General features: G+C 37.8%; 1 protein-coding gene across 1 annotated transcript; it reads left to right on the top strand.

Moving 5' to 3' along the window:
• Positions 1–215: 215 nt before the first annotated feature.
• itih3a.1 (inter-alpha-trypsin inhibitor heavy chain 3a, tandem duplicate 1) lies at positions 216–9,898 on the top strand. Its single transcript, XM_026935448.3, has 22 exons — positions 216–376; positions 935–967; positions 1,243–1,266; positions 1,472–1,626; positions 1,769–1,873; positions 2,439–2,601; positions 2,689–2,799; positions 3,205–3,333; positions 3,420–3,536; positions 3,609–3,777; positions 4,252–4,377; positions 4,740–4,921; positions 5,637–5,822; positions 5,977–6,116; positions 6,348–6,508; positions 7,703–7,726; positions 7,861–7,914; positions 8,021–8,134; positions 8,210–8,411; positions 8,771–8,943; positions 9,297–9,408; positions 9,541–9,898. Exons 1-22 carry the CDS (start codon positions 272–274, stop codon positions 9,677–9,679), a joined length of 2,724 nt encoding a protein of 907 aa, XP_026791249.3. The 5' UTR covers positions 216–271; the 3' UTR covers positions 9,680–9,898.
• Positions 9,899–11,563: the final 1,665 nt, after the last annotated feature.

Below are 11,563 nucleotides of genomic sequence, written 5' to 3'. Positions count from 1 at the left end.
ACATAGTCAAACTGGTAACAAATATAAACCTGGGCAATATGTGCCACTTACTAATACCACTTAAACGAACTAATGCAATATATACCACAAATTTGTGTGCCAAACTAAACAGAAAACAGACTATTATCTGTTACTGTTATATCACTATTTGGCAAGACTGGACATTGAACTGGCAAAGAGTACACATGATCATTGACCAGCTACCAAAAGCACTGATTTATTTTAGGGTTCCTGCAGAATCTCACATTCAGGACTGAGCACAGGACGCAACATGTCTACAGCGTGGACGGTGCTGCTGATCTGCATCTCTGTTTACTTATGTATACCACTAGGGTCTTATGGAGCATTAGTAGTCTCAAGAGACTATGAGCAACAGGTATGTGAGTTATTTTGAAAATTCTAAATCAAAAAAAGGAAATGTGCAACATCTTAACTATTCAGTGTTCAAGATGTTGCACAATTTCTAGGTCACTATTTAAATTGAAGCAAATTTATGATATTGACCATGTTAACTCCTTTGTACAAAAGTTCAAATTTTCTGTGAGTCTTATCCATTCCATTAAAGCATGTGTTCAGATGATACACCGATGAATTTGATCTAACAAGGATCATCAGGTTTTATACAAATTTGTGGAATCTGTGTCAGCTCGAGTGCACACTGTTATTAAAGCAAAAAAGGGGGATATACCAAATACTAAGAAATTGTGAAATTCATGTAAATATTTCTAACATTCTATGTTTCACTCGAGTTATTGCTGATAATATCATTTGTAATGAAAACCTTTGTGTTAAAGTGAAAAAGAAAAACAGCCAAACAGAAGTATTTTCATTAGTGCTCTTAGACTTTTGGACCCCACTGTAGTTAATACTTGTAGTATGGTTCATACTATGAGCTGTAGAGTTTTACAACACTACGACTTGTCTGCTTCTGCAGGAAAGCGACGGCAATGCCAGCAAATTCATAAAGGTATCGTGTTTATTTTTAATGAAATTATAGAAATGCAGTGAATAAATACAATAAAACATAAACAATAAAAATTAGATTATATGAGGACCAATTTTTTTAAAAAATAACTACATTAACAAATGTGTGACGTATGTAATAACAGTATATGGCTGCAACATGAATTTTTTTGAAAAGAACCACTTATTACACACTTTGCTAGTAAGACACATTAAATAGTTTTTTTAATAGATTATAATTATTATATTAATTCTCTCTCCCCAATTGCCTCCTAACAGAAACGAAGTGTGAACCCTCCTCAGGTAAGAACAAGAAGATTTAATCAATATGCTATTTGTTTTCTTGATTAGTTGGTTTAGGGAAATGAGCAAACATACCACAGCTATATCTTTCAATGTACAGACTTCTTTACTCTGCACTCAGTCCAATATTTTAAATAATGTTTGAAATCAAGAGTTTAAAATCTGGAAAGTGTATTGAGCACTCTTTTTATTCGCTCACTCTCAGATAGAGGTACAGAATGTGAAGATAGACTGCAAGGTGGCGTCTCGATTTGCCCACACGATCATGACGTCCACGGCTCTGAACAAGGCCAACGTCTCACAGGAAGTCTTCTTCGAGGTGGAGTTACCCAAGACGGCCTTCATCACCAACTTCAGCATGTAAGTCATGGGCCATTTTTATAGAATGTTGTTATTCATATTTTACAGAATAATTCACATTATGGTTACTCTTTATTTACCATGTCATTATTTTCTTAAGTGCACTTTAACATAACTTAACATTACAATATTTACATTTCAGGGAGATTGATGGAAAGACATATGTAGGAGAAGTTAAAGAGAAAGAAAAGGCCAAGAAGCAGTATGAGGCAGCTGTGTCATCTGGAAAGACAGCCGGCCTGGTCAAGTGAGTGACAGAATTGATCATGGATAGAGATATTGTATATGTTTTTTACTGAACAGAGGCTGGAATATTGACATGCACATAATAATAATAATAATCAGGGTTGAGGTGGATCTGGAGCTTATACCAGGAATACTGGGGATAAGGCAGGAACATAACCGACATGGGATGCCAATCACACACTCAATCGCATTTAGGGGCAATTTGGAGTAGCAAATTCAGCTACATACATGTTTTTTGGGATGTGGGAAAAAACAGAGTACCAGAAAAAAACTTGAGTTTGAAGTAGAGCCGTACGAACTTAACTGTTGACGCATTCGTAGCATGCCAAGATCAGATGTGTGTCTGGAACGGTGTGAATGAGTGGAAGAGTTGGGTGTCATCCGTATAACAGTAGTAGAAGAAGTCGTGTAAATATACAGTATAACATCACCAAAAAAAAAAAAAACAGAAAAGAGTACTGAGCCTTGTGGGGTGTCAATGAAAAGTCTGCGAAGAATAAATGTGGAGCTGGAAAAAATAAAATGGACGACATCTGACTACTTATGTTACACTGTCTCTTTTCAAGAGCTTCAGGCAGAAAGATGGAAAAGTTTTCTGTCTCTGTGAACATTGCAGCCAACAGCAATGTCAAATTCATGCTTACGTATGAGGAGCTCCTTCAGCGTCGGCTTGGCAAATATGAGCTCATGATCCGAGTCAAACCCAAACAGCTTGTCCAACACTTTGAGGTGCAGTTCATTGCTATCTACATGCTCCCTTTTTTACCCTCCCTCATACCCATGAACACAATTTAATAAAAAAAAACTCATCCATAGATTGTTGCTGACGTCTACGAGCCTCAGGGCATTGCATTTCTGGATGCTTATGGTACATTCATTACTAATGAGCTACTTCCCCTGGTGGAGAAAACAGTCACTGACAAAAAGGTGAGTTAAGAAGTATTTTTTTCTAAAATTACTTTGGATAGTCAGCTACACTGACCAGAAAACAAACCAAACAGAAGTTAATGTGTGTGAAACTGCAGAGCTTTATTAACTGAAAATACCATCAGTTCTGAGTCCACAGTCTCTTTTGTTGAGGCTCCAGCCAGATTTTCTCTCCCTCACTCTTTGACAGGGCTGTAGAGCTCTGTGTCTAATAAGTCCATGCTTTTCCTATAAGGAGGCACATTTCTCTCTCAGAATGATCTGGAGAAGCTTCCAAACACAGTCTGCATATTTACTTTAACAATTACTGGACTAATTCTGAGGACAATCAACCAGAATACACTAAAATGCATTTGAAAACAAAAGGCATTGTCCTGACCCTGATCACATTATTCTCTTTTTCAGGCCCACGTGTCCTTCTCTCCTACTCTGGATCAGCAAAGGAAATGCTCAGACTGTGATGCTACACTGATAGATGGAGATTTCTTCATCAACTATGATGTCAAGCGTGCACAGGATCTTGGTGATATTCAGGTTTGGATTTCTAAAAGCAGTAACATCTCTGAGTTTGTGAATATCAGTATTTTTCTAATAATAATTTCTCTTCTCCTCTGTTTCAGATAGTGAACGGGTATTTTGTACACTTCTTTGCCCCAACTGATTTGCCTCGATTGCCGAAGAATGTAGTGTTTGTGATAGACAGGAGTGGCTCCATGATTGGAACAAAAATACAACAGGTACAGTAAGAGAAAACATAGCAATGCTGATTGAGCAGATCCAACATTACTTGCCTTATTCACATCTGACAGACTAAAGACGCACTGCTGACAATTCTCAGCGACTTGCATGAGGACGATCACTTTGCCCTGGTGACGTTTTCATCGGATATTGATGCATGGAGGCCATCACTAAGCAGAGCCACAGAGGAAAATGTGAAAGAGGCAGAAGCTTTTGTTAAAACCATAATCGCAAGTGGCGGCAAGTATCAGTATCATCTTCTGATCTCTGGGTTTTGTTTTCTTTATGTGGAACTTGTTAAAAATATATGTAAAGTGTAAACATTATAGTTATTCACCCAGAATACAAAATTGCAATGATAAGTAAAGAATAAAACACTTGGGGGCAGCTGTGACCTGACATGAAGTGTTACTGGTGTTAATAACCTATTGGTTAATAACCTATTGGTTATTTTTCTATATTACCACATCCTGAATTATTTTATTTCACCATCTACTACAGGAAGTTAGCACTGATTATATTTTGTTTATTTATTAAAAGGAAACACACACTTTTTTTCCATTTATAGTTACATTTACTGCAATGTTGTGGAACATCCACAAAATAGTTTGTTCCTGTTATCGTTTACATGATAACAGGAGCTATCTATATCTTTGAATCTACGCAAAATGAAAATATTTATCAATTCAATTTATTTATTTATTATTTGTTTAGGGACAAATATCAATGACCCTGTTTTGCATGCTGTGGGCATGCTGAATACAGCCAAGAAAAACAACACTGTCCCAGATAACAGCGCATCCATGATCATCCTACTGACTGACGGAGACCCAAACGTGGGTATGTCTGTGCTAGTAATGATTTATTTTTTTGTTATATTGTGTCTCTTGCTAGCATGCAAAATCAATTAAAATAGCAAACTGCCACTTCACAAGAGCGTCAAATAATTAAAAATGATACCATACTGACTCATCACTAAAGGTGAAAGAGAGAGAGAGAAATCTAAGGAAACTATACACACTGATTACATGGTCTTAGTATTTATTATCTGAGATTTAAACTTTTTCTGTTTTTATATTCTCTTAATTGATCAGATTTGATACACTGTTGAGACAAAATCTTTCAGGATTCCACAGCAAAGAGAAGTTTCTTTTAAAAGTCTGCTAAAATATCAAAATGTAGTGAACCATTCATTTGTTTAGGTGAATCACGTGAAGACAAAATACAAGAAAATGTCCAGAATGCTATCGGTGGAAACATGACACTCTTTTGCTTGGGCTTTGGCTATGATGTACACTATGGCTTCTTGGATGTTATGGCCAAGGAGAACAACGGTCTGGCTCGGAGAATCTATGAGGCATCAGATGCTGTGCTTCAGCTACAGGTGTGAACCAGAACTATTGTTCATGAATGCATATTGCATTCTTTCAATCACTCCTGGCACTCATTTTTTTTAATGATTGGGGTTTTAATAAATGCTGAAAACAATACCAGCACTATTCTTAATTGCCCTTTATACTGCACTGCTGTTGAATTCTCAATTCTGCTTGGTCAGAAGATAGGCTTTCTGCTTTCTCAGTAACATGACAAGCTACATTTTTTGTCTTCTTACGTTCAAGTGAGAGAAAAAGAGAGGCTGCTGAGGGAACCACTGTTCATAGCTGCTGTTACATAAATGATAACAGGAACTAACTAGTTTTGTGGACATTCCACAATATTAACTATAAATCAATAAAATGGATGAGTTTTTTTGGCAAATTGCTCTAGTATAAGAGCAACAACTTTCAGTTGTTAATTATTTTCCTGTAACAGCATGCCCTTAATATTTTGTTCATTAAATTTGGGCTTCATAGAGATTTTTATATCAGTAAGCAGTAGTGGATTAAGTATATATATATATATATATATATATATATATATATATATATATATATATATATATATATATATATATTTACTTAATCCAGTATGTACTGCTTACTGATATAAAAATCTCTATGAAGCCCAAATATATATATATATATATATATATATATATATATATATATATATATATATATTATATATAAACTTCTAATTAAATGTCCTTTATTTGACAGGGATTCTATAGTGAGGTCGCAAACGTTCTCTTATCAAACGTGAATTTCCATTATCCAGACGACTCGGTAAACTCGGTGACTGACAGCCACTTTAAGCAGCTGTTTAACGGCTCTGAGATTGTCGTGGCAGGTCGACTGAATGACATCGAGATGAACGACTTTCCAGTCGAAGTGCTCGCTCAGTCGGTGAGAGACAGCAAATTACTTCACCAGACAATATTGTAGAAAATAGAAATTCATTCATTACAAATTCAACTAGTTGCAAAGTTGAGTTCCACCAAATGAAAGAACAAATTTGGAAAATGTTGCTCTTATGTGATCTTTCTTTCTTTCTGTTTAGTTAGATAACGAGTTTGTGCTAAAAGGCCAGGCCAGTGCTCAGGACTGGAATGTCATCTTCCCTGACCAAGAGTACATCTTTGGGGATTTCACAGAGCGTCTCTGGGCATATCTAACCATCCAGAATCTTTTGGACAAGAAGTTAGTGTGACAATGGGCTTATTTTTTGGATGTGAACAACAGGGACGATGTAGATGTTTTCATAATGTTAATGAATCTGCGCCTTTATCACTATTAACATCTCTCTTAGACCTTCAGTGAAAGTGTTACAGAAAATAGTTATATTAATTATAGTTATTATAATATTCATTGATTTGTATTCAAATATACAAGAGCCTTAACCCAGAACTAATGGACAGCATCTCCTGACAGAGATAAGGGTTCGCCTGAGGAGAAGCAAAATGCCACAGCAGAAGCATTGGAGCTCTCTCTGAAATACAACTTCGTCACCCCACTCACCTCCATGGTGGTCACTAAGCCAGAAACTGAAGAAAATCCAGAAGATGCACTTATTGCCGACAAGCTGACAGAGGGTATGATACAAATACACGTTTATCTACATTTTTATTGTCTTTGTCCATTGTCTAATGTCAAAATTAGGGCTCTCCAAAATTCAACAAAACACCACCACTACCAAGTCTTTATATTTTAATGTATTTTCGAATGAATGAAAAGGAGAACATGTAGAACATGACAGGACCATAGCCATAGAGGATCTAAAATTGCACTCACAACCACTTTAGGAACACTGGTACACCTGTTCATTCATGCAATTATTCAATCAGAAAAGCATCTCAGAACACACAACACACTGAACTTTTAGGATGATGAGCTACAATAGCAGAAAAACCACTCCACTCCTGTCACAGGGATTTGAGGCTGCAGTGGGCACAGGCTCAGTGAAACTGGATAGATTGGAACAAGACCAGGCAAGGTCATATTTTTCCCAATTATGATGGATCTCATCGCTCAGGAGCAGGCCAAGAACTGACAGGTGCTCCAAAAGCTGCTGCAACCAGCTGCCGCTCCAGCTGGCACAGTCGTGACACTCACGATGATGTCCTCCATGGATGATCTGGAGGCCTTCATGGAGCTCTTCAAGCGTGCGGTAGCTGCATGGGGATGGCCAGAGAAAGAATGGGCGATACACCTCCTCCCCTTGCTGTCAGGGGAAGCCCAGCTTGCCGCATGGCAGCTGCCTCAGCGTGTGCAGCTAGAGTTCCAGACTATGAGGAGGGCGATGCTGCAACAGGTCAGCCGGACTCTGGAGGAACATTGACAAAGCTTCCGAGTGCTCCTGTCGGCAGCGGATGCTGGCTGAGGAGCAGGACACAGAGGGAATTCTCGATCTGGCGGAGCTGGAGCAGTTTGTTGCATGGCTCCCTGGTTTTGGCACCACTGTTTAACCCAGTGTGTGTTAGGGTGGGTGGGAAGGAGGACTCAGGGGACAGGCAGACTTTGAAAGAGCTTCAGGTTTGCTTTATATTTCCCTCTAGCGCTTTTCAGCGTGCTTTTAACACTCAACAGAAAAACTCAAATAAACCACTGTCTCAATATTTCAGGGATTTCGCCTCGCTCAAGTTCATCAACACTTTTAAAGCTCACCCCCTGGTGTGTGTTATGTGCGACCTCTGTCAGCTCGTCACACACTGATCAGTGCATGAATAGTACATGTTAGATTCAATGAACAATTGCGCATGTTTGACATGTCACATGTTGCTTTACAGATCAACGTCGGGATGTTCCACAAAGTAAGAACTGATCAACAATTAAATCAGAATATTAAGTATTTCTTACTCTCAACATAAGTAAGTGTCAATTGAAATGGAAAATACAAAGACCCTAATTTTCATTTCCTAACTTTCATATCTTTATGTGATTCTAGTTCCCAGTACTTCATACACTCACAGGACTTACACTTCATCACCTGTAAATTGGGGTAAATGTTTCATTTATTAAGCCTTATATCCAGTAAACTAACAACCAAGGATAAGGTAACCGAATCGTTTTTTTTTTTGTTGTTGTTGTTGTTTTTTGTACAACAGTTGATTCGGATCCACACTTCATCATTGAGTTCCCAGACCAAAATGACACACTCTGCTTCAACGTCAATGACAAACCAGGCACCATCTTCAACCTGATCAAAGATCCACTGACAGGTAAGTTGAAATGTGGTTTTCCAAGATTCTCTAAAATCTTTTCCAAGATTCTCTAAAATGATGTTGTTCTTAAAGGTATCACGGTAAATGGTCAAACCATCGGAGACAAGAAGACAGACCCTGACAAAACGATGAACACCTACTTTGGGCGCTTTGGAATCATTCAGGCTAAGTTTGGCATCAGATTGGTGGTGACTACACAGGACATCTTGGTGTCTGAAAAGGGCAAACTGGCAAAACTCTTCTGGTCTGACAACACCTCCATCAAAGGGCCCAAGTGAGTAACACAAACACACCAATTCAACGTCCAAGCTGTTTTAGGTCTTGGCTACATAGCTAAGTTTAAGTCCAAATTCTCTGAATGCATTAATGTGAATATGTGGACATACTGGAAGCACTGCAACTGGAAAATGGTTTTGAATCTTCCTGTTTTTGTTTTGAAAAGATCATAATCAGAATCCAATTTCAACATTCAGGCATTAAGAGCTACTTTATTTATTTAGCTATCATTATTGTTTAGTCAGGATAGTTAGATAGTCAGCTCATTGTCAACATAAATAGTGCGATCTCCTGGATAAACCACTTATAGCTAGAAGGTAATAAAAAAAATCTGAAATTCATTTCTCCTTTCCTCAGCATGGACGTGCAAGTAGCCAAAGACCGCAGTCTTACGGTTACCTTGAGGAACTCGATGAAATTTGTTATCGTTCTACACAAAGTGTGGAAGAACCACCCCTACCACCAGGACTATTTGGGCTTTTACACCCTGGACAGTCACCTGTTTTCACAAAGAGTCCATGGTCTACTTGGTAACTTCCCACCAAAGACATTCATTTTCACATTAAAGGGCATACAGTATAGCAGGGGTATTTAGCTAAAATTTTTTGTAATATAAACTTCCTCATTTACAGAGGTCCAATAAGTTAAGCAACAAATATGACTGTTTACTTTTAATGATTAATCATTATAATTAGTATATGGCTATAAATAAGACAGTTCGAAGCGTTCTGTAGTGATACTTCACATCACCACTGTTGACTAGCACCACTGGATTTTGAACAGATGAGATACCTGTTTCGAATTGTCTAATCATCTTTACACACTTTGTTTTCACCATTGACCTCATTTGATTTTTTATTCATTCAGTGTTGCCTTCTTACAGGACAGTTTTTCCATGGTGTAGCATTTGAAGTTAGCAATGTCTTTCAAGGGGAAGACCCAGACAAACCAGATGCCAACATGTTTGTGAAGGGCCACAATCTCACAGTGACCAGGTAAATTTAAAAAAAAATCCAAAAATCCAAAAATCCTATGATCCCACACAAACATGCAAATATCAATGAAATGTTCAGGTAAGGCCTTAAAACTGAATGCATTAATATTAATTGTGTGCTGTGCGACTTCAGGGGCTGGCAGAGAGACTTCAGAAAGGATGTGAAGAAAGGAGAAAATGTGCCTTGTTGGTTCATTCATAACAACGGCACAGGGCTCATCGATGGAGTCATTGGAGACTATATTGTCTCTGGCCTCTTTAAGACCACCTGAGAGAAAAGAAGAGGAGAAAAGAAGAGTCTACAATGGATCTGAATAGACAGGAATGAAAAGGGAAACTCATTTTATTATACTCATCCTATTAATTACTGATCAAATGTATCTGAGAGGATACCATTCAGTTTTGGGTAGAAAATGTATCCCATTTCTATTGACTAGTATCCTCTGAATGTATACAATTGTGTAATTAAACATTTGACAATCCAAAACAAACTGCTTGACAATCTGTTCCATTTTGTTTGTTTCACTTGGACATTAAATCCTGAGTTTCAGCATGTTACATTCACACCTCCACATTTACCCATTGATGCTGACAGGCTATTTATCATTCAAAAGCAGCCCTTTCAGTAAACAGTCTCCAAATAGGAAAAAGAAATATAGTGAGATTTGAACCAGCAACCTCAAGCCTGTTTTTAAAGAGTTTATTCTGACACGCTACAAACCCTGCTCAGGAGTTGGTTAATTTGGTTAATAATTATAACACATGGCTTTGGCCTGCATTGGTGGCTTCCCAGGGAGGTAAGAAGGTACAGGGGTGTGTCTCAGTGCAACTGTTACGGTCCAAGGCTCTGCTCAGGTGACCTTTTATTTATAAGCACAAGTCTGTGTATAGGTGCTGTACTGTATAAGCTTGGTCATCCACATGCAAGGTACCTCAACATTTGGAAATAAAATATTTGTCAATCCAAATTCCACTTCAGTCATCAAGTTATGCAAACAAAGAAGGAAGCCTCAGGTAATCCTCTCAGTTTAAAAAAAAAAAACAACATCAAATAATCTACAAGCAAAGTGAAACAAAGGCCAGAGAAGGGCTGTATATACATACAGTTACACAAGGAACACCTGGGACTACCAATGACAAGGCAGAATAACTAAAGAGCTATAGGTGAAAAGTCGAAGCCGTGACCAAACCAGGAAGTGACTAAGACTAGAGGTGGCGTGTAAACCATAACAGGAAGTGACACAGAAAGGATGTCTGAGAAATATGACTTATAGCACTCTACTGCAGTACCATTGATCAGTGCATGAATAGTACATGGTTGATTCAAAGAAGAATTGTGCATGTTTGACGTGTCACACTTTAATTCACAGATGTTGATTCACAATGTTCCGTAAAGTAAAAACTGCCCAGCAAGTCCATTTAAAAAAAAATACCAAAATCACATATCATATGATTTCACACAAACATGTAAAAAGTAATTGAAATGTACAGGTAAGGCCTTAGAACTGAATAAGTTTCTATTAATTGTGTGCTGGGTGACTCCAGGGGCTGGCAGAGAGACTTCAGAAAGGATGTGAAGAAAGGAGAAAATGTGTCCTGTTGGTTTATTCATAATAATGGCACAGGGCTCATCGATGGAGTCCTCGGAGATATTATTGTCTCTGGCCTCTTTACAACAGTCTGAGTGTAGTGTGTAGACCCAAAACACATCTATTATTGTTCAGTCAGGATAGTTAGATAGTCAGCTCATATAGTTAGAAGATAAAAATATCTGAATGGTAAAAAATGTCATTTCTCCTTTCCTCAGTATGGACCCGCAAGTAACCAAAGACCGCAGTCTTACAGCAACCTTGAGGAACTTGATGAAATTTGTTATTGTTCTACACAAAATGTGGAAGGCTACCTGATTAGACTGGACTGGACACATTTCTTTCTTTTCCAATTCATTACTAAAATATGGCTAAAGGGACACTGTCTTATTTCATGAAGATGACCTTGTTTCCTTTGAATATATAAACATTTGCTTAATATTAAACATCTCTGACAACTGTGCAAATCGGTATCAATTCTTGAGCTACAATGCCATAAACACATGCTTACTTACCCACTTAGCTACTGATACTGATGCAAAGCATCAGAAGCAGCCATGATGTTCA

The sequence above is a fragment of the Pangasianodon hypophthalmus genome, chromosome 20 (assembly GCF_027358585.1).
Source record: "Pangasianodon hypophthalmus isolate fPanHyp1 chromosome 20, fPanHyp1.pri, whole genome shotgun sequence".
In the NCBI taxonomy this organism is placed as follows: Eukaryota; Metazoa; Chordata; class Actinopteri; order Siluriformes; family Pangasiidae; genus Pangasianodon; species Pangasianodon hypophthalmus.
This window is presented reverse-complemented; position numbering and strand designations above follow the sequence as displayed.

Coding starts and splice junctions, on each gene's coding strand:
- itih3a.1 (XM_026935448.3), top strand. CDS start 272: ATGTCTACAGCGTGGACGGTGCTGCTGATCTGCATCTCTGTTTACTTA. Junction 1,874..2,438: donor AAGACAGCCGGCCTGGTCAA/GTGAGTGACAGA, acceptor TCTCTTTTCAAG/AGCTTCAGGCAGAAAGATGG. Junction 7,727..7,860: donor ACGTCGGGATGTTCCACAAA/GTAAGAACTGAT, acceptor ATGTGATTCTAG/TTCCCAGTACTTCATACACT.